Raw genomic sequence first — 27738 nt, 5'->3', positions numbered from 1 at the left:
CTCAGATTAGGAGACCAAAACTGAACACAATATTCCAGGTGGGGCCTCACAAAGGCCCTATACAACTGCAGTAAGACTTCCCTGCTCCTATACTCAACTCCCCTAGCTATGAAGGCCAACATACCATTTGTCTTCTTCACCGCCTGCTGTACCTGCATGCCAATCTTCAATGACTGATGAATCACGACACCAAGGTCTTGCTGCACCTCCCTTTTTCCTAATCTGCCGCCATTCAGATAATATTCTGCCTTCGTGTTTTTGCCCCCAAAGTGGATAACCTCACATTTATCCACATTATACTGCATCTGCCATGTATTTGCCCACTCGCCTAACCTGTCCAAGTCACCCTGCAGCCTCTTAGCGTCCTCCTCACAGCTCACACCACCACCCAGTTTAGTGTCATCTGTAAACTTGGAGATATTACACTCAATTCCATCATCCAAATCATTAATATATATTGTAAAGAGCTGGGATCCCAGCACTGAGCCCTGCGGCACTCCACTAGTCACTGCCTGCCATTCTGAAAAGGACCCGTTAATCCCAACTCTGTTTCCTGTCTGCCAACCAGTTCTCTATCCATGTCAGTAAATTACCCCCAATACTATGTGCTTTGATTTTGCACATCAATCTCTTGTGTAGGACCTTGTCAAAAGCCTTTTGAAAGTCCAAATGCACCACATACACTGGTTCTCCCCTATTCACTCTACTAGTTACATCCTCAAAAAATTCCAGAAGATTTGTCAAGCATGATTTACCCATCATAAATCCATGTTGACTTGGACCAATCCTATCACTGCTTTCCAAATGTGCTGCTATTTCATCCTTAATGATTGATTGCAACATTTTCCCCACCACCGATGTCATGACAGGGTAGAGAGAGAGAGAGAGAGAGAGAGAGAGAGAGAGAGAGAGAGAGAAACTTTTTCCACTGGTACAGGAGTTTAGGATAAGGGGCGATGACCTTAAAATCAGAGCCAGACCATTCAGGAGAGAAGTTAGGAAACACTTTCATGCAGAGGGGGGGGGGGGGGGGGGGGGGAGAGGAGATAGGAGTGTGGAACCTTCTACTACAAAAAGCAGGAAATTCTGGCTCAATTAATAATTTAAAATCTGAGATCCATTGATTCCTGTTCCTATATTTTAAAAAAGACCACCAAAGGTGCCTTACATGGCTTCTGCAGATAACACTGCACAAATTTGAAGCGACTCATTTCTATACACAAGTGAGTCAGAATCCAATGTTGCAGTTATAAGGCATGGGTATCATGTACTGCACATTATATATTTTTACTGTGCATTATATATTTTCCCCTGGTTTACAAAAAGATAAAACTCCTGCATGTATGTAATCGACTGAGTGACAATATGGTTAATCTAAACAATTATTATTTAAATGGAGCAAGATTGCAAAGTGCTGCAGTACAGCAGGACCTGGGGGTACTTGTGCATGAAACACAAAAGGATAGTATGCAGGTACAGCAAGTGATCAGGAAGGCCAATAGAATCTTGGCCTTTATTGCAAAGGGGATGAAGTATAAAAGCAGGGAAGTCTTGCTACGTTACACAGGGTATTGGTGAGGCCACACCTGGAATACTGCATGCAGTTTTGGTTTTCATATTTAAGAAAGGATATACTTGCTTTGGAGGCAGTTCAGAGAAGGTTCACTAGGCTGATTCCAGAGATGAGGGGTTGACCCATGAGGAATGGTTGAATAGGTTGGGCCTCTACTCATTGGAATTCAGATGAATGAAAGGTGATCTTATCGAAACGTATAAGATTATGACGAGGCTTGACAAGGTGGATGCAAAGAAAATGTTCCCATTGATGGGAGAGACTAGAACTAGGGGGCATAATCTTAGAATAAGGGGCCGCCCATTTAAAACTGACACGAGGAGAAATTTATTTTCTCAGAGGGTTGTAAGTCTGTGGAATTCGCTGCCTCAGAGAGCTGTAGAAACTGGGACACTGAATAAATTTAAGGCAGAGATAGACAGTTTCTTAACTGATAAGGGAATAAGGGGTTATGAAGAACGGGCAGGGAAGTGGAGCCAAGTCCATGATCAGATCAGCCAAGATTTTATAAAATGGCGGAGCAGGCTCGAGGGGCCGTACGGCCTAGTCCTGCTCCTATTTCTTATGTTCTTATGTTATGTTCAACCCAAGTGTCGTCAGCTTAAAACATAAGTTTGATGTACTCCACAATGAGATGGCCCTGAAGAAAGTCATCTGAGACCTTGGCTCTATCAAGCTGGGTGGCTTTCAATTATTACACATCGGAGAGATAAGGAGCTTGACAACACAGTGAGGGGCCTGACTAATCCGCACTCGTCTCACACCAATTATTTTCTGAAAGATTTGCTAAAATATGCTGCTCCTGGAGACCAAAAGCTGATGCATTGGATGCATTTGTCTCTAAATCTGTAAAACACACACACACACACACTCTCTACATTTACTCAATGACATCCTGTGCCTATGTGAACTTATGAATTATACAGAATAATTCATTCCCCTGCTTTTAAATAAACTTGAATATTGTCAAGCATTCCCAGGTCTCCTCTGTATTTCTTCCCTTTTCACACAACTGAAAACAAAGTACAGAAACAATTAAATTGCTTTATGATATTTTGCTAAATTGGTTGAAAAGGCACAAAATGGTAGTTATACTTGGCTCAGACTGCTTATCTCAAGCGCCATCTCAGCAATCTGCCCTTCATGTATTATGATAAATTTGATGATTCCAGGTTAAATACCCAGGGAAGATGTTAGTTCAGCTCCAAGCACCCACTATTTTGAAATTATTTGCCCTCAGATGTTAATTTCTAGAAGCATACGAATTTCTCTATATCTACAACATAAAGGGCATCACCTTGGCTACCTTAGCTTCCTCTTGTCCGTCTGCCCTCGCCACTCGCAATCCACGCCGCGCTACAGCTTAGACTCCACAATAATCTGTTCCATCTCCTCTTCACCGGATTCATCTCCTCCATAAAACACATCACTTGCTCCTTTGACTCCTGCCTGACCCTTCAATTGCCTCTCCTCACCCCAACACTCAGACACCATCAAAAGCTCAGTCTTTTTTATTCGTTCCTGGGATGTTGCCATCACCTGCAAGGCCAGCATTTAGTGCCCATCCCCAATTGCCCGAGAAGATGGTGGTGAGCCGCTTTCTTGAAGGCGGCTGAGTGGCTTGCTCGGCTATTTCAGAGGGCAGTTAAGGGTCACCCACATTGCTGTGGGCCTGGAGTCACATATAGGCCAGACCGAGTAATGACGGCAAATTTCCTTCCCTAAAGGGCATTAGTGAACCGGATGGGTTTTTAAATGACAAAAAAGGTAGTTTCATGGTCAACATTAGATAGTTACAGCGTCCCGAATCTGGAACCCTCGGGACCGAGGCCATTCTGGATTTTGCGTTTTGCCGGTCTTTGGAACGTCTTTCTGACGTCACGAATCCGGAAACACCCGAGCCCAGGTTCGGGTATTTCCGGATTTCGGAACGTCAGAAGTGGTGGGAGGGAGGGTGCTTGCCGAAGAGCTGTTCGGGTTGCTGGGCGATGAGGTGTTCGGGCGGGACCCCGCCATCGTGGAAGTGTTCGGGCGGGGCCCCACCGAAGAGGTGGTGTTCGGGCAGCCCCATCACGGAGCTGGTGTTCGGGCGGGCCGACAAGGCCCAATGTCGGGCAGCGGTAGCACCTCGAGGTCAGCAGGGTCCAGATTCCAGAACATTTTATGGATTCCGTACGACCCTGCCACCAATCGGTCTGGAGTCCAGAACTCCGGATTTTGAAACCTGCACCTGTACCAGCTTTTTATTCCAGATTTATTTCTAATTGAATTTAAATTCCACAACTGCTATGGTGGGATTTGAACTCGTGTCTCCGGATCATTAGTCTAGGACTCTCAATGACTCGTCCAATGACACCATTTCAATTTTTCAAAACTACCATCGCCCCTGTACAGTTGCGTCCCGTCTCCAAACCCACCCACTTCCTGTGAGGTTCTAGAATATATCTTTGTCACGCAACCTCATGTCCCCACTCCCGATTCTAGCTCATTTTCTACTTGCTAATAGCCAGTAACGTCCTTTTCTGGTCCCTGATTTTTCTTGCGTCTTACTGTCCTTTAAACTAGTGCGTTAAAATACTAGCATATTACTGATGATTGGTGTTCTCGATCAGGCCAACATCCCCAGCATCGAAGCATTGACCACACTCTACCAGCTCCGTTGGGCGAGCCACATTGTCCGCATGCCCGACACGAGACTCCCAAAGCAAGCGCTCCATTCAGAACTCCTACACGGTGAGAGAGTCCAAGGTGGGCAGAGGAAACGTTTCAAGGACACCCTCAAAGTCTCCTTGATAAAGTGCAACATCCCCACTGACACCTGGGAATCCCTGGCCCAAGACCGCCCTAAGTGGAGGCATCTGGGAGGGTGCTGAGCACCTCGAGTCTCGTCAGAGAGAGCATGCAGAAAACAAGTGCAAGCAGCGTGCGGCAAACCAGACTCCCCACCCACCCGTTCCTTCAACCTGACAGACTGTAATTCCCATATTGGACTGTTCAGTCATCTGAGAACTCACTTTTAGAGTGGAAGCAAGTCTTCCTTTGAGGGAGTGCCTATGGTGATGATGATTGGTGATGGGAGCATAAAATGCACACACACCCTCATGCACCCGATTCACTGCATGTCGCATTTTGGAGACGCAATGAAGCTGGGTTACAGGTAGGCACAAGCCTCATTTAACATGTGGAAAATTAGTACAATGCTGTCGCACTCCAAATCTCAACTTTGGGTGCAGCTCTCCCAATATGTAAAATGGGCACCTGGGGAATCTTGGCACCTAACCTGCCCAAGTAGGCTTCTTAAAAGGGATATCGGTTTCAGTTGCTGTTGAGTTTTTTCTTGCATGTTCAGGTACATTTCGCGCCATGAATTAGTTGGGTATTGTACTTGCACTTGTATTCTTTTTTAAAACTTCAGGCATTTTCTTCCATTATTTTTAGTTGACTTGCATCACAGGAAGTGGTGAGTATTGGTACTACTTTGGGTGAACATGATTTAGATGAGGAAAAGGAGTGCTTGAGGGGCAAATGAAGGTGCAACAGAGGTGCTTTGTCCACACTGTTCATTACCCCTGATGCATGTTTATAGGCCCCTCCATGTCAGCAGAGACTTATCTTCACTGCCTTTGCTTCGCAAGACAGGCACTCTCACAGCTGCAACATACGCTATACTTAGCATCTAGAACAGGGATGACTCCATGTAGAAGTGAAGTTTATCAGAGTATGAAACTTCCAAGCAAGGTCAGAGGCCACGTGCCACATTAGTCATTCGACATTTCACCCATGTATTAAATGACAAATGCTACGAGTGACAACACTGCTGGTGGAAAGGTGAAATAATTTGGGAAAGGTGAAATAATTTGGAAAAGATGCTGAGCATTCACTGGGTGACAGGGTTCCTTCAAGTACAGGGTGCCAAAGATGGTACACATGTGGGCAGAAGGACCTACAAGAAGATTTTGCACCCAAATGTTCAACTAATATCTTACCCAAGGATCATTATGCACGTCAATGGCCATCATGCCTTCATTATGTAGTACTTCACAGTGCCCACGTTTTTTTCCATCAAGAAAGAATATTAAGGTTTAGCTCCAAGGCAACCAGGATTGACCTCTGCTTCAAGACTGCTGACCCCCTAACACCAGAGAGCCTCAGGCTGGAAGCCTCTATCTGTTTGGTTCTCCTGGGCCACACCTCCAGCTGCATGAAAAGTGTGCAGGCACGACGAAAAAGTCTGTACAATAGTGGAATGGCTGTGGACAATGCTTGAACCAGTTCTTCTGGGGGCAAAGGAGTTCCCAATTTAGGGTTGCCCATGGTTGATGGACCCAACAGGAAGTGTGCACATGAAGTAAATGGCACACTTGCTTTCCTTTCCCCAGATACAAGCAAATGTCTTCATTTATAACCAGATACCAGTGATTGGGTAATCGCAGTGATTCAGGTAGTGACTTATCTGGCCCTCCATCTCAAATAGGGCCATTTTCCTTTGGTACAGCTCCAGTAGCAGGACCTCCAACTATATCACAGATCAGTGTCTTGCCGCACACGGCATTGTGAACATCTAGCATAATCTTTTGCCATAACTTTGCTTTTAATGGTGAGTCAAGACCCTTTAAGAGATGCAGTTATGCCAGATTTTACCACTCCCCAGTCAAGCAGGCTGCAGGCCAAGTTCTCTGGGTCAGCTTTTCATTAGCCAGAAGCACATTCCAATTAGGGGCAGGGATTCTGGCTGCAAAAATTTAGCAATCTGCCATGAGCTGCCAGCCAGATCAGATAAGCTTGCACTAAGCTGCATTTCTGCTGGTCTTGCAACATTGAGACTATACTATAGTACATTCACCCTATCACTAGTCACATTATTTGCTACAATGACTGCAGCATTTACAGTTCCTGTGTATTCATCAATCAAAATTGAAATGGTTCAAGTCTAGTATTATAAATATTACACAAGCTATTCAAATGCTCCAATGGTGACTCACCTTGACATCAAAATTGCAGTCAAATCTTCTGATCAGAACAATGAAGTTGTTTGAGGAATTGTCTGTCATTGGCGGAGAAATGATTGGCTCACAAGCATTCTTTGGTTTTGAATATACTAGGAAACCCTGCAAGTAAACAAAGAGCAAATAGGAAAAAAGTTAAATATTTGTAAACCAAAATCCATATCTTAGTTTGGAAAAAAATGAATGCTACAATTTTTTTTGCATTCGAGGGAATTGCTTTTCCCATTTCTCCTCGGTTCTCCTGAATGTATTGATTTGAGTTGCAGTACATTTGCACGGGCACTAACCACCCTCTGGTTCTTCATTCACATTGCCACTGCGTGTGTGTGAACCCAGACAAACACCATCAGGCTGTTTGACTATGTGGACCAGGCTTCACTTTGTATCAATCGGATACATTTTGCAACAGCAGCCATTGGTTAGCAATCTCTCGCTCAAAACTGAACACAGTACTCCAACATGGAGTCTGACCAAGGCTTTGTATAACCAAAGCATCACTTCCTGAATTCCAACCCCTAGGAGATAAGAACATAAGAAATAGGAGGAGTGGGCCATATGGTCCCTTGAGCCTGCTCAGCCATTCTATAAGATCATGGCTGATCTGATCATGGACTCAGATCCACTTCCCTGCCCGCTCCCCATGACCCCTTATCGTTTAAGAAACTGTCTATTTCTGACTTAAATTTATTTAATGTCCCAGCTTCCACAGCTCAGACAGCGAATTCCACAAATTTACAACCCTCAAAAGAAATTTCTCTTCGTCTCTGTTCTACATAAAGGCCAACATTCCATTCATTTCTGTGACTGCGCATTAGCTTTTAGTGATGTGTACACTGACATCTGAATCCTTTTGCTCCTCCACAGCACCTAGTCTCTCACCATTAAGAAAATATTCAGATTTGTCTTTCTTCCATCCAAAGTGGATGACCTCACGCTTCTCCAAATTGAACTCCATCTGCCATAGTTTTGCCCACTCAGTCTGTCTATGTCTCTTCGTAACTTCCTCTCCCATCCAATCAACTTATTGTGCCTCCCAACTTAGTGTCATCTGCAAACTTGGGATATACAACTCCCTATTCCTTCATCCAAGTCATGGATCTACAAGGTGAAATGCAGAGGCCCTGGGGAACACCATTTGTCACATCCCACCAATCAATACATTCCTATTATCCCTATTTTCTGTCTCCTACCTCTCAATCAATTACCAACCTATGTCACAGGGTTACCTCCAATACTGAGTGTTCATTTTTGCTAATCTCTTTTGCAGAACCTTATCAAATGCCTTATAGAAATCCATATAGGCAACATTCAGACACTTCCCTATCCACCAGGTTGGCCACCTCCTCAAAAAGTTCAACTAGATCAATCAGACACTACCTACCCTTCACAAATCTACGCTGACTGTCTGATTAGTTTTGGACATCCTGAAGCATTATCTGTTGGACATCTTGGAGAGTTAAGGGTTAATAATCAAACTTCCTTGGAAAGTCTGTTGTTCCAAGATACAAGATGAACAAGACAACAGCGGGGTGCCACAGAAGGAAGCATAGCTTAACTTCTGCTTTTAATGCCAGAGTATTATTTACAAGAGGTGTGTGTGCCAGGGAATAAGTGACTTAATACAACTCCTCAAAGGGTTCAAGAGTAGCTAAGTCAGAAAGTCTTGTGTGAGAGAAGGATCTTTGAAATAAACAACTATAACTTTATAGACTTTGCAAAGAATTCGGGAATAGAAATTGAAGGTGTATAAAGGAGCATGGATTTCAATAGTTATTTGGAGGGCTCGTAGGATAGATGCAGAATCCGAAAGCTACTCTCTGTCATCATCATAGGCAGCCCTCGGAATCAAGGAAGACTTGCTTCCACTCCTGAAGTGAGTCCTTAGGTGGCTGAACAGTCTCATACGGGAACCACAGTCTCATACGGGAACCACAGTCTCTGTCACAGGTGGGACAGATAGTCTTGCCCGTACTTGATTTCTGCATGCTCTTGGCAATGAGACTCGAGGTGCTCAGCTCCCTCCCGGATGCACTTCCTCCACTTAGGGCAGTTTTTGGCCAAGGACCCCCTGGTATTGGTAAGGATGTTGCACTTTATCAGGGAGGCTTTGAGGGTGTCCTTGTAACGTTTCCTCTGCCCACGTTTGGCTCATTTTCCATGAAGGAGTTCCAAGTAGAGCGCTTGCTTTGGGAGTCTCATGTCTGGCATGCCCAGCGGAGCTGGTCGAGTGTGGTCAGTGTTTCAATGCTGGGGATGTTGGCCTGGTCGAGGACGCTAATGTTGGTGTCCTCCCAGGGGATTTGTAAGATCTTCGAGAGACATCGTTGGTGGTATTTCTCCAGCGACTTGGGGTGTCTACTGTACATGTCCATGTCTCTGAGCCATACAGGAGGGCAGTTATTACGACAGCACTGTAGACCATGAGCTTGGTGGTAGATTTGAGGGCCTGGTCTTCGAACACTCTTTTCGTCAGGTGGCCGAAGGCGGTGGTGAATCTCGTCATCGATGTCTGCTTTTGTTGATAAGGATAAGAGGCTCACGAGGTATGGGAAATGGCCAACGTTGTCCAGGGCCGCACCGTGGATCTTGACTTGGGGCAGGGCCAGTGCTGTGCGGCGACAGGCTGGCGGAGGACCTTTGACTTAGATGTTTAGCGTAAGACCCATGCTTTCGTACGCCTCAGTAAATACGTCGACTATGTACCCTGTGTACAGTTAGGCCGATCACCTATGCTGTATCTGAAAAGTCTGTTCCGTATACTCCATCAAGTGTCTCATGCTTACTCAAAGCATGTTGTTGTGACCATAGAAGGATGACTAACAGTTGATCCCCAACAATTCGCTCATCCAATTGCTCAGTCACTGATAAGATTCCAGTAGCTTCCCCACAATCGATGTTAAACTGACAGGTCCATAGTTACCTGGTTTCTCCCTCCCTCCCTTAAATAATATTTTACCTCCTTCCTATGTTTAGCTCCTGTGCTGTAATTTCTTAGCCTTTTCTTCGAGAGATGTCCAAAAATCAAAATTGTAAAATTATTCCTTTTGAAAGAATTGAAAGTTGCCACTAATATAAATGACAAATTTTAAATCCACAAAATGGATTTCATCACTGACAAATCGGAGACCAATGTCACATTGTAAAGTACTTTAGTTTCTCTAGTTGATAAATTATGATTGAAATTATATAAAAGCACTGTTTGCACTTGTGACTCAAAAAACAGTCACAACAGTACAGGTTGAACCTCCCTTATCCGAAACCCTCAGGACCTGGCCTGTTCTGGATAAGAGATTTTTCCAGACGAGGGGTGGTCACGTTAAATTGGATGGTACAGGTACTGAGCAAGGGGATATTGGGGTTGGCTGGCTTGGGGCTGGGAGTGCGGCAGCGAGATCATGGGGGGGGGTGGGGGCTGGATCATGAGGTCAGGCCAGCGATTGTGGGAGTCGGCAGCGAGGAAGGACTTCAATTTGTTCATGTTGGAGTTCTGTACCAGGAATGGTTCTGGACGAGGAGAGGTTCAACCTGTACTGGAATTCTCAGAAGTAACTGCACAGCTTTTCTTTATAATGCTATCACTGGAAGTAAACCCTTCCCCTCTTAGTGCCACCACTAAGCACTATACAAAAAAAAAAAGAAATTGCAGTTTTTTACAAAAAGCTTCCTCTGCAAACAAAGTTAATAAAAGAAATAGCAGGAGTAGGCCTTTCGAACCTGCTCCGCCATTCAATATCATGACTGATCTTCTACGTCAACTCCACCCTCCCGCAATATCCACATATCCCTTGATTCTCTTAATACCCAAAAATCTATCGATCTCTATCTTGAATATACTCGAGGACTGAGCATCTACAGCCCTCTGGGGTAGAGAACTCCAAAGATTTTCCACCCTCAGTGAAGAAATTTCTCCTCGTCTCAGTCCTAAATGGCCAACCCCTTATTCTGAGACTGTGACCCCTGGTTCTAGACTCCCCAGCCCGGGGAAAGATCCTCCCTGCATCTACCCTGTCAAGCCCTTTAAGAATTTTATGTGCTTAATGAGATCACCCCTCTTTTTTCCAAAATCTAAGGAATATAAGCCTGATCTACTCAATCTCTCCTCATAGGACAACACCCCCCACCCCCTCCAAATCCCAGGAAACAGCCTGGTGAACCTTTATTGCATTACCTCTAAGACAAGTATATCCTTTCTTAGGTAAGGAGACCAAGACTGTACACAGCACACCAGGTGTGATCTCACCAAGACCATATACTGCTTGCCTCTTGTACTCCAATACCTTTGTAATAAAGGCTAACGTACCATTTGCTTTCCTAATTACTTGCTAACTTTCTATGATTCGTGCACAAAGACACAAGAGGTCCTTCTGTATATCAACATTTCCCAATCTCTCACCATTTAAAAACATCTATTTTGTTCCATCTGCCAATATTTTTGCCCACTCATTAACCTGTCTATACCCCTTATCAGTCTCTCTGCATCCTCCAAACAACTTACTTTCCCACATAACGTTGTATCGTCAGCAAACTTGGATACATTACACTCAGTCCCCTCATCTAAGTCATTGATATAGATTTGGAAATAGCTGAGTTCCAAGCACTGATTCTTATGGTATCCCACTAGTTAGTGCTTAATAGTTCTCCTGCTATATAGGGAGAGACTATTGTGTTTCCAGTAACCCGCTCTGTTGAAATCAAAACATCATTCTTTTTCCAGACCTCACAACTATGCATTTGCTCAATATTCTCTTACTTCTACAATCTTCAGATTTTGAAACCCTAAGTTTATAGTCTCTTAATTACTATTTACTATAAAGGACCTGGGCCATTCATCTTCATTTCACCAAGTGACAACATAATTACTGGGAATCACAATATTTTTATTAGTACCATTATCTCAATTTGTTACCCTTGGAAGTCAACCCCTCTTCCTGTACACGTGTTTTAAGATAAGAGTTGGTCAATAACCTGACTGCACTCGGTGACTGGCTGCACGGATATGAAGAGTGGCTACTTGGGCACATTACTGGGGAGCTATTGGTGTCTCATAGAAGTTCCAACTTTGAGCTGAAAAAAATTAAAATTTAAATGAAAGATACCAAATATACATACAAGTTATACTTCACACAGCACTATTGAACTTCAACAATTCAAAATATGTTTATTTGCTCAAATGTTAAGTTCAAGTTTGTTCGTGTGCCAATAAAAAACAATGTTAAAAAAAACTTGCTTCCTTATTAGGACTACCATTTTTGGTGTAAGCAGCCAGCAGCTATGCATCCCAACAATCTGAAGTTTGACCCCATTTTCCAACATGGATGTGGGAACTGTAACAGAGCACGTGCTGCATCAATGAATCCAGCTGATAAAAGCAATATACATATATTGGCCCCAAGTTTCCACACGCTACAAAACGGGCGCCCCTCCGAGCTGGGCGCCCGTTTTTCACGCCGAAAACGGCGCCTGAAAAAAAAAAAATGCGCGATTCTGGAGCGCCCTGCAGCTCCATGGCTGCTTGGCGCAGCGCCCAGGGGGCGGAGCCTACTACTCGTGCCAATTTTGTAAGTGGGAGGGGGCGGGTACCATTTAAATTAGTTTTTTTCGTGCCGGCAACCCTGCGCGTGTGCGTTGGAGCGTTCGCGCACGCGCAGTGTGAAGGAAACATTGGCACTCGGCCATTTTTGTAGTTCTTTGTAGCTGTTTAATTTTTTACATTTTTTAATAAAAGCACATTGCCCTTCCATGATCAGCACTGAGGCTTCTTGCAGCAGTGAGAAGGCTGCAGGAAGCCTCAGAAGTTGAGGCAGCCGTTTCCCGTCGGGCCCGACCGACGGCAGGGGGGCCTCCCCCCCGCCGCTGTCAGGAATGGCTGCCTCAACTTCTGAGGCTTCCTGCAGCCTTCTCACTGCCTCCACCGCTGCGGTCGGTCGGGCCCTCACTGCCTCCTCCCCCTCCCCATGCCGTCGGGAACGGCTGCCTCCTCCCTGCTGCAGTCGGTCGGGCCCTTACTACCTCCCCCCCTCCCCATGCCATCGGGAACGGCTGCCTCAACTTGTGAGGCTTCCTGAAGCACTTTCACACAGGTAGGAACATGGTTTATTTAATCTTTTCTTTGCTTATAAATTTTTATTCAGGTTAGAATTATTGGTATAATATTTGTATAAGTATAACTAAGGATTTATTGTAGAATGTAATGACTTCCCTTCCTCCCCCCCCCCCGCCCTTGTTCCGGACGCCTAATTTGTAACCTGCGCCTGATTTTTTAATGTGTAGACAAGGTTTTTTCAGGCCTACAAAAATCTTCACTTGCTCCATTCTAAGTTAGTTTGGAGTAAGTTTTCACTGTGGAAACTTTCAAATCAGGCGTCAGTGGCCGGACACACCCCCTTTTGAAAAAAAAATTCTGTTCAAGTGAAACTGTTCTACCTGACTAGAACTGCAGAAAACTTAAATGTGGAGAATTCCGATTTCTAAGATACTCTGTTCTCCACCAGTTGCTCCTAAAAATCAGGAGCAAATTATGTGGAAACTTGGGGCCTATATATTTAATGTATTAATTTCCATGGGTTAACACATTGAGCCATGTTAGTCCATCAATTATATCATTTTCTATAATGGCAATATTTTGTTGATGTGGCAGTGTTTCTATTCCAGACAGGCACACTGACATGGCGATACTGAGAGATATAGCACCGTAAACCTCAGCTTTTAAAGCTTTCAATGACAACATTAATCTTAATTATATGGCTACTATGCACTTTGGTTTGGAAACATTTTCTTTCCAAAACTATTGCAGTTTGGCTACAGGCTATTTCACCTTTTTTTAATAAAACTGCTGCAATGACATGTACTGACAGTAGCTGAACTTCATCTCCGTTTGACAGTTTTCTGGCAGCAACAGAAGTGAAGTGTACACCTATAGATACTATGGCATTATTCACCCAATAATCCTCCTGCAACCAACTCCTTGTGAGCCATTTCTTTAAGCAAACCATGATGGGCGTCAGCTTTCTTCCAACAATAACACCTTGTCTTACATAGGCAAACAGGATAAGCAGACAGTTCCAGCAATACTCATTTGTAAGACAACTAATAGATCTCCCATGGCAGTGCTCACAGGATGTTTGAAGCATGGAGCATATATGTTCATTACACTGAGCTGATGCCGTAGACTTCTCACCGAGGACCTACAGTTCTCTCTCGAGTTTGTCTTATTTGACTGTCGGTTTAGGCACGGAAACTGGAAGTATTCTATGACAGGCTTCAGACTTGTAGCTTGAGGCAGAATGGCAAAGTCCAACTCCAGGGACTGGAGCACAAAAATCTAGGCTGACACTTCAGTGCAGTACAGAGGGAGTGCTACACTGTCAGAGATGCCATCTTTCAGATAAGATGTTAAACTGAGGCCCCATCTGCCCCCTCAGGTGGGCGTAAAAGATCCCATTGCACTATTTCGAAGAAGAGCAGGGGAGTTATCTTTGGTCAATATTTATCCCTCAATCAATTTCTTAAAAACAGATTATCTGGTCATCATCACATTGCTGTTTGTGGGAGCTTGCTGTGCACAAATTGTCTGCCGTGTTTCCTACATTACAACAGTGACTACACTCCAAAAGTACTTCATTGGCTTTAAAGCACTTTGGGACATCCGGGTTCTCTTAGTTCTTTCATAGTGCCTTTTGGATGGAGAATAGTTGAAGGTAGGGGTTGGTTTTACTACTGCTGTCTTCTCATCTCGGTGGCATCCAGCGGGTATGGGGCTCACTAGTGGAGCTGCTTTGTCGCTCCTCTTTTACAATGATGCACGGCCTTTCTCCAGGTTCCCCTCTTACACCATCAGTTACTATTGCATTTCTCTGTTAACTCGCCATTGTATGTGTTGCTTTTTCTATTACACCCAGTCTGTTACTGTCCCCCTTTCTCTCACATTGGACCCAAGCTGGTGTGGCCACGACATACAGGATTGAGAGCAATTTAGTTTTGTCCAAAACAAAAGCAAAACTACTGCGGATGCTGGAACGTGAAATAAAAACAGAAAATGCTGAAGATCTCAGCGGGTCAGGCAGCATCAGTGGAGAGAAAGAGAGTTAATGTTTCGGGTTGTTGACCCTTTGTCAGAACTGATGAATGTTCGAAGAGAACAGATTCTTAAGGAGCACTGAAAAGGGATGGGGAGGATAGAACAAAAGGGAAGGTCTGTGATAGGGTTGAAGACAGGAGAGACAAAAAGGGCCGACTTGAGATGGTAATGGCAGAAGTTAGAAAAAGATGAGTCTAGATAGGTAGAATAATTACCAGTTGCCATGGGAAACAGAGAAAAAAATACTCAAGATTGGGGGAGGGGGGGTCAGCAAACTTATAAATTATGATTATTCAGTGAATGACGAAAAAAAAGTCATGCATTGAGATACAAAACTTACTTTGAGGTTTGCAGAGTCGGCTAGTAACTGTCACAGCAGCCGAAAGGGTGTCATTTTTTTCCAGCAATTTAATTGGTCCATGGTGTTACAATGCTGGGGTCTGACTAACCCATGCTTATCATGTGACACCACAGATCAATCAGCAGTGTAAAGGCTCAACAATTATACAGTTGTACAAACACAAGATAGTATATTGGCCCACAGAAGCAGGAAATTGAGTCTCTTATTGCACCAGACATTACTTTATTTTAGTTCAAAACAGCCTTCGGAAAGGATGAAAGCTTATACATTTTTATATCCTTTTTAAAGGCTGGAACAAATTTTGCATTCATATACAGCCAGTTACTTTTAAATGGTTGTCTTTACAGTTTCATTTTTTGTATCCTGCCCACCCCATCTCCCACGAGGACCTCAAGAGAGTGTCAGACCCAATATCATCTATATTAAAATTAAGTTGACCCCAAATTCCCAGCTGGGTCAGTACTCATTAAGTAGGGCAGCTGCTAACCCTACATCATCAACCTCCCAATTGGTCCAAATATGGACCTGAAAATTAACACTAATATTTTTAATAAGGGAGACAGAGAAAAGCTGATGTCAGACCAGAGTGTAGAGAAGTGAAATAGCCAGAGTCACATTTAAGTCAGCAAGGGGCTGTATCAACATTTCAAACTGGAATGAAAGGGGTTGTATCCACAGGGAAAAATTGCAACATGTGGCATCTACTCAATGTAGCACCAGATCAAGACCTAGAATAATGTGGAACGGTCTTTAAAAAAAATACACTGGCAACCTTCCGAAGAATATGTAAAAGATCCTGAACAAGGCTGTTCCTAGTCATGTGGCCATTCCGAAATATTTCATGTGTCTTGAATTTCAAGTCTGAACTTACTCCTTAAATCCATCATATTTAGAAACACAATTAGGAATATGTTTTAAAACCATATTAATCTGAAACCCAAGAGTTGATAAACTGCTCAAGTTTTATTTATTTTCATGACGTAGTGTTAGGTTGCGGGGGCGGGGGAAAGAGAGAGCGAGAAAGAAAAAGAGAGAGAGAAAGAGAAAGAGAAAAAAGAGAAAGAGAGAGAAAGAGAGAGAGAGAGAAAAAGGAGAGAGAGAGAGAGAGAGAGAGAGAGAATGGCAATCAGCAGTAATCCAAACACAGGAGTAGCTTGTTGCTCAAACCTGTCCATTACTCAAGTCAGACAAAAAAAGACGAGAGGTTCTGCAACAGGTAACCAACAGCAACTAGAGCACCTTGCATTTATATAGTATTTTTAACAGTGGAAATTGTCCTAAAACACGTCATAAGCACAATCAAAAACATGGATACCAAGTCAAAGGGGAGATATTAAGAGTAACCAAAAAGCTTGTTCAAAGAGATGGGTTTTAAAGGGGAGTGGGATGTGGAGACTCAAATGATTGAGAGTCTGGAACCTACGCAGTTGATTAAACAGCCCCTAATGGTAGGTAAAAGGAAAGGTGGCAGTGCACATAAGGCCAGACTCAATGCCAAAATGAGTTGTATCCCCACCTGATAATCAGCAGAGGATCCAAAATGTCATCTTGCATGCATAGTACAGCAATACATGAGCCACATAAATTAAGATAACTGCAATGAAAGCAACCTCTAATATTGCCTCATTTAATTCACTAAGAAAAAATACATAAAATGTAAACAAAAATATTAGCAGGTTGAAAAAGATGACCTCTCACTTAGTGTAATGAAGTGAGGAGGATAGGGATAGACTTCAAGAGGACATAGACAGGCTGGTGGAACGGGCGGACAAGTGGCAGATGAAATTTAACGCAGAAAAGTGCAAAGTGATACATTTGGTAGGAACAAGGAGGCGGCGCAATATAAACTAAAGGGTACAATTCTAAAGGGGGTGTAGGAACAGAAAGGCCTGGGGGTATATGTGCACAAAATGTTGAAGGTGGCAGGACAGGCTGAGAAAGCAGTTTAAAAAAAAGCATACGGGATCCTGGGTTTTAACAGAGTACAAAAAGCAAGGATGTCACGATGAATCTGTATAAAACACTGGTTCAGCCACAACTAGAGTAGTGTGTCCAATTCTGGGCACCGCACTTTAGGAAGGATATGAAGGTTTGAGGTGTTGCAGAAAAGATTTGCATGAATGGTTCCAGGGATGAGGGACTTCAATTATGTGGATAGACTGGAGAAACTGGGATTGTTCTCCTTAAAGCAGAGAAGATTTGATAGAGGTGTTCAAAATCATTAGGGTTCTAGACAGAGTAGAGAGAGAAACAGTTCTCATTGGCAAAAGGGTCGAGAACCAGAGGACACAGATTTAAGGCGATTGGCAGGAGGTCCAAAAGCGACATGAGGAAAAACTTTTTTACGCAGCGATTGGTTATGATCTGGAATGCGCTGCCTGAAAGGGCCCAAGTTTTGGCCTGAGTTGTTCCTGTTTTTTTGGAGCAACTGGTTTAGAATGAAGTATCTTAGAAATTGCAATTCTCGGCATTTAGTTTGCACCAGTTCGAGTCAGTTAGAACAGTTTCAGTTTGGAACAGATTTTTTTTCAAAAAGGGGGCGTGTCCAGCCACTTACACGCGTTTTGAAAGTTTAGGCAGTGAAAACTTACTCCAAACTAACTTAGAATAGAGTAGGTATAGATTTTTGCGCAGAAAAACCTTGCCTACACTTAGAAAATCAGGCGTAGGTTACAAATCAGGCGTAGGGAATGGGGAGGGGGGTTTAAAGGGAAGTTTACAAACATTAAACACTTCAGTTTTACAAATAAAGAGCTATCAATAATAAATGATAAATACATCAATAAATCAATCAAAAAAACATTTAAAAAAAAATCAATAAATAAAAAATTTTCTACTCACTGACTGCAGCACCGGGAGCCCTCCAACAACATGCTGGGACGGGGCCACCCCAGTGTGTCTCTTGCGCTCTCTGTCTGTCTCTCACTGTCACTGTCAGTGTCTCTCTGTCTGTCAGTATCTGTGTTTCTGACAACGAGGGGGGGGGAAAGAAAGAGAGGAGAGGAGAGGAGAGGAGAGGAGAGGAGAGGAGAGGAGAGGAGAGGAGAGGAGAGGAGAGGGGGAGGGCTGAACAGGCCAGGCTGACGTGAAGAAGCCGGGCCCAAGACTTCGGGCGGGACCTGCAGCAAGATGCCGGGTGGGCGGCTCCCGCCGAAGGAGTTAAAGGTAGGTGGCCAGGGGAAGCGGGAGCTGGGGAGGGGTCATCTGAGCAGGGGTTTTTGGGGGCGGGGGGGGGGGGGGGGAGCGGAACGGGAGCTGTGGGGGGGTCGAGAGAGCCAGCTGGAGTCAGAGCAGGAACTGGACGAGGGAGGTGCAGCCTGATCCTCGCAGCCCCAGTGAGGCCATTCGGCCAGGGCTAGGAGCTGCGTGCTTCGGGCCCCTCCCACACAGTTTCGGCACCTGGAGCTACTGTACATGCGTGCCCACTGTAGCGCGCCTGTGCAGAGGTCCTGGCACTGATTTCAGCGCAGGGACCTGGCTCCGCCCCCCACAACTCGTGCTGCGCCAAGCTGCAAAGGACCTGCAGGGAGCCGGAGAATCTGCAGGTATTTTTTTAGGCGCACTTTAGGGCGCGAAAAACGGGCGTCCAGGTCAGGGCTGCGCCGTTCTAGGCGCGGCCCGAAACTTGGGCCCAAAGGGTGGTGCAAGCAGACTCAATCCTGACTTTCAAAAGGGAACCTGAAAGGAAAAAAAAAATCTAGGATGGCTCCTACACAGATTTTCTTTCCTCGTAAGGGGAGCAACTAACCTCTACATAGAAGCACCTCCACCATACAGCTCAACCGGTGTTGGGAACCCCTGGGCTCAGACTCTCAATCTGTGACACTTTAGTATTATTTAACATTTACTGCAAACATGAGGGTTTTTTTCTGTTGGAGCATGAAATAAATTTTCCCCTTTTAATATTTATGATGTAATTAAACATACACTTTATACTACTGCAATCCATTATGTTCAATATTTGAGAAGAGATCGTCGCCAGCAAGACAAAGTCACTTATAAGTCATGTTAACATCTTATGCTGAACTTTAAGATCGGCTAATGTTATTGGGCCCGAGACGGTTTCCAGCTTTGGTTTTTAAGGTTATCTATAATTTAAATCAAACAAAAGTCATGAAGAAATATCATTTATCAAATCTGGGTCATTAATATCGAGATGACAAATACCATGCTTATAAACTTCTTCAATCATAGTAAGGGAAATTAAAGAGAGTTCAACATACAAATATCCTTTGACAGCCTCCTTACATTTGAATCCAAAGTGATTCAACTGCAGCTATCACTGAATACAAGGATAAAAATGTGCAGTGTGTTCAGAATTTAGACCCCACAACTCACTCGGGTATTAGTACTGGGATGTCATCCAACAATCATTGAAACAAATTCAGCATGCACTTTTCTCCTTAAATGGTACAGCAACATAAAAAAAAACTGAAGTGGCAAGCAATTCCTAGTTTTATTCAAATTTACATTTAATGGGCATCCTCAGCATCTAAGTTAGGATCTTAATGCTAAACTCTCAGACACATGTAAAATCAGGATATCTGATCTATTCAGCTCAGCAGAAAATGGGAATGCACTGATTCATAAACATTTAATTTCCCAAATGCCACAATCAAATTCACTGGGTTTCCTTGCGACATTTTATTATTTCAGACTGGGCCAGATTAATGGGCAACAACAACTAGTGTGGAGGTTGTGCATTACTTTACGCTCACAGCAGATTCTATTTCAAGTCTCTGGGCTTTGTGAGAGTAGCAGTTTGTAAAATGTTGAAAAGGTTCACCACTCAGTGATAGCTACCATGATTCAGTAGGTGGTTGTTTAGAACAGGGGATTTTAATTCGGTTGAACTATTCATCTATCGCCTTTCATGCTTTAAGTCAAAAGTGCAGCATCCATTCAATCCTACATTGTAACCTCCTTTACAAATACCATTTAAGCAATACTGTGCACTTAAGTCCCGTGAAGTACGCACCATTTTTTCCATTTAGTGTATCTTCCATTTCATCTTCTCCTGAAGGTGCCAACATGCTGGGGTCTGATTTCACAGGTGCTGGACACCCTCCTATGTAAGCATAGACAATATGGCCATGTTTTTCGATATCAGAATCAAACCCGGTCCTCACCAGACAAACGCATTCACTTTCTAACAGAGGTCATTGGATAGCAATTAGAAGCAATGACTGATTTTTCCCTCCATAACCTAAGTTAATGAGGCCACTCAGTACGCATCAGGAACTGATCTGGGATTTCCCCCAGTCTGTATGGCTCAATATCATACTGAATAATGCACTTACTAACTAAGCCACCTAACTAAACTCAATCTCTCACTTCTTACGATAAAAACAGTAATGCATACAACCTGAACATGGAAAAACAAATTCCAAGAACATAGGCATGGTGCCAGTATCTAAACAACTCATCAATGGTATAATTTAAATCCGATGAGAATTGTTGTTAAAAGTCTCTTACTGAAAAAACAAATTCTGGTAACTATCTTTATAATTCAACAAGAAATGTCAACATCGGTATTTTAGAAGTAACAAGTTTATGCAAGACAAACTACATTTTATAATTCTCTCTCTTGCTCTAAAAGGTAAATGAATGAATGCTCTTTCTGGAGGGGAAAGGCAGCAAAGAAAATATGCTAGAAGTTTCAAAAGCTAGAATTTCCCCAGCCTAACGCACGTTTTAATGTGATTTATTTGCATTAAAAGTGCTTTTCGGTTCTTAAAAATGAATTGCACAAAATTCCCCAAACCTTATGAATGGCGTTTTGAAAATAACAAAAAGCGGATCGCCCTCGTGCAATGCAAAAAAAACCGGCACCACCTAAGTTTGGCCATTCGGCGAACCAGTTTTGGGATGAAAAAAAACACAAAAAAACAGCCGTTGCAGCCTCAAACGTTGGTAAGTAGGAAGACCTGCAAAAAAGGCAAGTTAAACTTTTTATTTTTTAATTCTTTTGCAGCAATTACTTAGTTAAGGGTCTAGTAAATGTTTAGTGATTTTTGATCTTTTGTTTTTTGCAATTTTTTTTTGTTGTGTTTTCTCCCCTCCCTTTTTGCCGTTGATTGGCCTGGAGCTAAAGTTGGCAACATCGTGCAATGCCTTTTTATAAATTATTAGGACAGGCGTATTTTGTGGCCAAAAAGTGACATTTTTATTCTTATTTATTCACTAAAATTGTGTTATTTATCAAATAACGACAGGCTGGAGAATTTCTAGCCCACTGACACTGAACGGGCAGCAAGTCCAGCACATATATCTCTTTAAAGAAAACCGAAAGGTAAAAAGCAATACTGGAAGAGTGGGTACAGTTTTGAGGCAACACCATATTATAGAATCTTGAAAAGAGGGACATAAAGCAATAGTTGAAGAAAATGATAGGGTGGGAGAAAAGCAAAAATGTTTGAGGAGAGTGGTGATAACAGCAGTTTTAAAAAGGAAGTACAGATACATGATAAAGATTGCTGACATCAGAGGATGCCAAGTGCCAACTCAAAAGTTTCAAATAATTAAAATTCAGAACAGTATGGAACGGATGGCTGAAGGAACAATGTTTTAAGTTAACTTTAAAAATGCAAGGAATTTGACACGATTTCTGTTTTTACCCATAATTTAAAAACTTCAGAGAAAGCAGCACAGAAGTCAAACAATCTGTCAGCCTCCACTTCGTCACAGAATCAGAGTCTGTATTTGCTGACTGCAGTTTTCAAATAGATCCAAGGGTTTGCTTCTGCTTATTTTAGACTGTGTTAACTGTTGCAAATAATCAAAATACTAATGAGCCCAATTGGAAGTTTTATTCCACATTGAATTGGAGCACCATGCATCATCTCTGAAATTGTGACATTCCAGCAGCTACTCTTCCATTGTCCTCACTGATGAGCCACATCATTCTGCTGCGTCACACCATCATCAAAATCCCTTGTTCCCACATTTATCACTGCAGCCAACAGTCTCTGGTAAAATATCTCTATAACCTGATGTGGTTATATTATGCATAGGAACATATGGTCTCCTCTAGTGACGACCTAACTCAACCACAGGGCAGTGACTGAAGAGAAATTGCAGGGGGAGGAACATACAAAAAACAAATATCTGAACCATGACAGAGCTCTACAGTTTAATTAAAAAGCACTCTTGATGAGTTGCACAATTTACTTGAGAAGGAACATCAACAGACAAGTCACATCATGTTGGATTAACATACCCAGGAGACAGCCACAGAATGAAGCTCGACTCAACAGTAACCCCTCCACCCAACAGAAATTCTAACTTATTTTTTGCTTTAGATTATTTTTTGTATAAACATTGGAAGGGTGGATTTGGAATTAGTAATAGTGGAGGGAGTGGCATTTGAAACAAAATAAAATCACCCAGTGAATCGTAGATTGTGCATGTATAAATTCTGTTCCACAACATATTTAATTTGGGTCTTTGGGCCAAGATTTAGTCTATTTTATGAGATTCTTCCACAGGCCTTCATAGAATCATAGAAATTTACAGCAGGGAAGTGTCCGCCCATTGTGTCCGCGCCGGCCAACATAAGCTATCCAGCCTATTCCCACTTACCAGCTCTTGGTTCATAGCCCTGTAGGTTATGGCACTTCAAATGCACATCCACGTACTTTTTAAAATGTGCTGAGGGCTTCTGCCTCTAACCCGCTTTCAGGCCATGAGTTCCAGACTCTCACCACCCTCTGGGTGAAGAAATTTCCCCACAAATGCCCTCTAAACCTTCTACCAATTACTTTAAATCTATGCCCCTGGTTGCTGATCCTTCTGCTAAGGAAAATAGGTACATCCACTCCACTATCTACACCCCAATAAGATCTCCTCTCGGCCTCCTCTGTTCCAAAGGAAAGAACTCCAGTTTATCCAATCTGTCCTCATAGCCAAAATTCTTCAGGCCAGGCAACATCTTTGTAAAGCTCCTCTGTACCCTTTCTAGTGCTATCTTTAGAAATCTGTAGACATGCACTTCAAGGTCCCTTTGTTCCTCTACACTTCAGAGTCCTACCATTTAATGTGTATTCTCTTGACTTGTTAACTAATCCCAAATGCAATACCTCACAATTCTCCGGATTGAAATCCATTTGCCACTGTTCTGCCCACCTGACCAGTTCATGGATATAGAAACATATCTTCCTGCAGACTACAGCTTTCTTCATTATCAACCAGAGTCGATTTTAGTATCATCTGCAAACTTCTTAATCATATCCCCTACATTAAAGTCTAAATCACCGATATATACAGATACCACAAAAAGCAAGGATCCTAGTACTGAGCCCTGCAGAACCCCACTGGAAACAGCCTTCCAGTCACAAAAACACCCATCAATCATTACCCTTTGCTGCCTGCCTCAGCCAATTTTGGATGGGCCACTAGTCGTGATGGACAGATTCGCAACTCTTTCCTTCTGAAAATGGATGAGGGTCTTGATAGGCTTCTGAAGGGACTGCCCAGGTACATTTGAAGCCCATGTGATTATCCTGTAACCAGAAACTTTGACTGTGTACAAGTATGACTTGCTTTTGCTAGTTCAATAGTAACTTTCAAAAGGGAACTGGATAAATGCTTGAAGGGAAAGAAATTGCAAGGCTATGGTGAAAGATGGGGAGTGGGACAAATTGGATTGCTCTTTCAAAGAGGCACAGGCGCGACGGACTAAATGGCCTCCTCCTGTGCTGTATCATTCTATAATTAATGACACACTGTTTTGAAGTATTGAAGGTTCCTTTTGCTGTTTTGTAACAGATTTTTGAGTTAAGTGAACTTGTGATTTATCTGTTATTTGACTTGTTTCAATGGATTTCATAATAAACCGAATTTATAGCTGTAATCTAAAATAACTTCAGTCAGGCAGGGGTCTGTCCAACTCCCCGGAGTGAAAGACCTCGGAAATTTTAACTCCAATGCCTCATCTGCATGTCGACACTGACTGCCAGCAGGACGACATCAAAACCAGGGCTGGGAGTGGAAATCTCCTGGGGGGGGGGGGGGGGTTTAAAATCAGGCTGCCACTGGGGACCCATGAAAAAGTTCCCCAGCAAGGTTAGTGAGGAAGGAGAGAATTGGGAAAGTTTGTGAGCAGGGCGAGTGGAATTGGGACAAGGGAGCCTAAAGGTGTCCTTCTGGAGCCAGGAGGATTAGAAGCTGCCCTTTGCACTGGGCATAAGAGATATTTTTCAAATAGCCAGCTGATGCCCGTTTAAGTGGCATCAATTATCACCTGCAGACCAAAACAGGCTGCTAAAATCTTGAATCAAATAAATTACTTTAATCAGCATGAAGAGCATAAGTTCAGAAAGATTCCGTACTGTGGCAGAACTAGAAGTCAAAATTAAACTGAAACTGGTTAAACACCAAGGGGTGTGGGGGGGGGGGGGGGGGGGAGGAAGAGGGGGAAAAAAGCTTTTCAGAAGGAACAAAGTGATATTACAGGGATATTTCATCCAGGGGAATGTCACTGGTCAATCAGGGCAAGTGTTGACTAATCAACGTTACACCTAATCCACAATGTTCTCATGTACCTTATCTGCAGACACATGGGATCACACAACTAACATATGAACTGGGAGCAAAGTAAGCTTTCCAGAGCAGGAAACAAGCCAAATGTTCAACCACACTCAATGGCCATGTAAAATAGTGTGTCTGACAGGCAATCGAGGTCAGCCAGGTAGTACCCACATCCTTTGCCACATGACATAAGACTATGGCAAACACAACAGGTGCAGGATTCTATATATCCCAAGGGATAATGAAACCAAAAGGCTTCAGGAGGAAGTGGGGAGCCTCTACCCAAGCAAGTCAGCCTGAATATGAACCCTGCCAGCTCCAGAGTAATGAGCCAAAAAGAAAACTCTCTTAGGGTAATGGAAAGGGAAAAGGCCAGATGGATTGAAGATCAATTTTGTTTCAAACTATTAAATACTCCAAATTAAAATTTATTTATTGTGGGTGCTTCTATCAGCTTGCATGGTAATCACTTTATATTTGTTGCTGCATGGCCAGCAGTAGCTAGTCCAGATTACTTGCATTCATAGTATCTTTCATTTTTTTTTTTAATGGGGGGGGGGTAAGAGAAATAACCAGATAATCTTTTTTTGTTATGTTGATTAAGGGATAAATATTGGCCAGGACACCGGGAATAACTCCCTTGCTCTTCTTCAAAATAGTGCCATGGAATCTTTTACATCCATCCCAGAGGACAGACGGGGCTTCGGTTTAATGTCTCATCCAAAATACAGCACTCCCTCAGCACTGCACTGGAGTGTCAGCCTAGATTTATGTGCTCAAGTTCCTTGAGTGGGACTTGAACCCACAACCTTCCGACTCTGAGGAGAGTGTGCTGCCCACTGAGCCACAGCTGACACTCCAGTTAGATTAGATTAACAGCTCCATATGCAGAGCTCACCTGATACATAATACTGGAGAGTTTTATATCATCACTGCTGTGTTCAGCATCATAGGCAGCCCCTCGAAATCGAGGAAGACTTGCTTCCACTCAGTTCTCAGGTGACTGTACAGTCCAATACAGTCTCTGTCACAGGGAGTAATTGAAAGAAAGGGTGGGTGGGGAGCCTGGTTTGCTGCACGCTCCTTCTGCATGCTCTCGGCGACGAGATTCTAGGTGCTCAGCACCGCCCCCCCCCCCGAATGCTCTTCCTCCACTTAGGGCAGTTTTTGGCCAGGGATTCCCAGGTGTTGGTGGAGATGTTGCACTTTATCAAGGAGGCTTTGAGGGTGTCCTTGAAACGTTTCCTCTGCCCACCTGGGGATCGCCTGCTGTGCAGGAATTCAGAGTAGAGCGCTTGCTTTGTTACACTGTGGTCAGCAGTGTTACATAGAAACATAGAAAATAGGTGCAGGAGTAGGCCATTCGGCCCATCGAGCCTGCACCGCCATTCAATGAGTTCATGGCTGAACATGCAACTTCAGTACCCCATTCCTGCTTTCTCACCATACCCCTAGTAGTAAGGACTACCTCTAACTCCTTTTTGAATATATTTAATGAATTGGCCTCAACAACTTTCTGTGGCAGAGAATTCCACAGGTTCACCAATCTCTGGGTGAAGAAGTTTCTCCTCATCTCGGTCCTAAATGGCTTACCCCTTATCCTTCGACTGTGACCCTTGGTTCTGGACTTCCCCAACATTGGGAACATTCTTCCTGCATCTAACCTGTCTAATCCGTCAGAATTTTAAACGTTTCTATGAGATCCCCTCTCATTCTTCTGAACTCCAGTGAATACTAGCCCAGTTGATCCAGTCTTTCTTGATATGTCAGTCCCGTCATCCCGGGAATCAGTCTGGTGAACCTTCGCTGCACTCCCTCAATAGCAAGAATGTCCTTCCTCAAGTTAGGAGACCAAAACTGTACACAATACTCCAGGTGTGGCCTCACCAAGGCCCTGTACAACTGTACCAACACCTCCCTGCCCCTGTACTCAAATCCTCTTGTTACACAGCTATAGGCAAACAAAGGACCTGGTCTTTCTCACATTAAAGCTTTTAATCAAGGATGCAAGTTGTGTTAATGCTTCTGACTTTTGTAAGATAATGTGAATCTCAGATTTATCTATCTGATTACATTTTGCTTCTTGATAAACCAGATTTGGAATTGCAGCCTGAAATGACAATCTCAGACCATTATTTGGCCAAGGGCTGGAGAGGTTCAGATTAAAAATTTCTAGTGCATGTATCAATAATGCAGGATATGCTGCCTCACAGGATTACTTTATAGACAAGGTCACATTTCGGTTTGAAACACGAGCTTGCCTGCAGAAATGGTTCTTTGCATTGGGCACAATAAAAGTATATGAAAAATGCCCAAAAGGCACTACCCCCCTCTATATATTGCTTCCCATTTAAGTATCAAGGTAAACCCAGTTCTGCAGTGTTCTGAAAGATAACAATGACAGTATGGGTCAGGGAGCGAGCCATGGGAAAATTACACAACAGTCGTGCAGAAGATTAAAATTGCGTACAACACAAGTACAGATGATGGAAGCCAGTTGGCCCATCAGTTTATAAAAACCCACAGTCCCCCATCACAACATCGAAAAGGCAAATAGTTTTGAGTTTGTGCCTCCACAACTCTCCCTAGTAAATCATGACAGGTAATAAGACAAGTGCTTTCTGACATCAGTCCCTGAATTTGACTTTTATGTTGTGTTGTCCAGCAGTGTTGCTTTAGAATCATAGAATGGTTACAGCACGGAAGGCACCCATCAAGCCCGTGCTTAAAGATTGTCCACATTAATTATCTTGAGCATTAAATATTTTTTTAATGTTCCCAGGAAAACACGTCAAAGCAGTTCAGCAATCGTTTGGTTCAAATAACTTAAAACTGAGTTTTCTCAACTTAGATGTTAACCGAACATCTTAATTGCACTGTAGCTTTTTAAACATACTCCACACCAGCATCTACCTGTAATGGTATCGCATGGGCATGAATTTTTCATTTTTTTGTATTACCTCATGGATTTATCTTCATGGCAACAGACATACAGCAGAAATATGACATTGTCAATATTTGCTATGCCTTTTTCCTCCACCCCAAATTTTACTAACTTTTGTGCAGTTTCTTTGCATACATACCAATAAGCAATAAGAATAGAATTCCCAGGGTCAAGGAAATAAAACAGTGCCAGCCCAGTGACTGAAAATAGAGATATTTTTTGTTTGATCAAATGCTTGCATTACACTTC

General features: G+C 43.2%; 1 protein-coding gene across 2 annotated transcripts in view; it reads right to left on the bottom strand.

Annotated features, from left to right (window-relative positions):
- The window catches only part of rnf13 (ring finger protein 13), a 301732-nt gene that overhangs the window by 183893 nt on the left and 90101 nt on the right, over positions 1-27738 (bottom strand). For both annotated transcript variants that reach the window (XM_070883720.1, XM_070883721.1), the window contains exon 4: positions 6556-6681. In XM_070883720.1, the coding sequence (XP_070739821.1) occupies positions 6556-6681 (126 nt within the window). The remainder of the gene's footprint in view (positions 1-6555; positions 6682-27738) is intronic.

This window comes from Pristiophorus japonicus, chromosome 6, assembly GCF_044704955.1.
Source record: "Pristiophorus japonicus isolate sPriJap1 chromosome 6, sPriJap1.hap1, whole genome shotgun sequence".
In the NCBI taxonomy this organism is placed as follows: domain Eukaryota; kingdom Metazoa; phylum Chordata; class Chondrichthyes; family Pristiophoridae; genus Pristiophorus; species Pristiophorus japonicus.
This window is presented reverse-complemented; position numbering and strand designations above follow the sequence as displayed.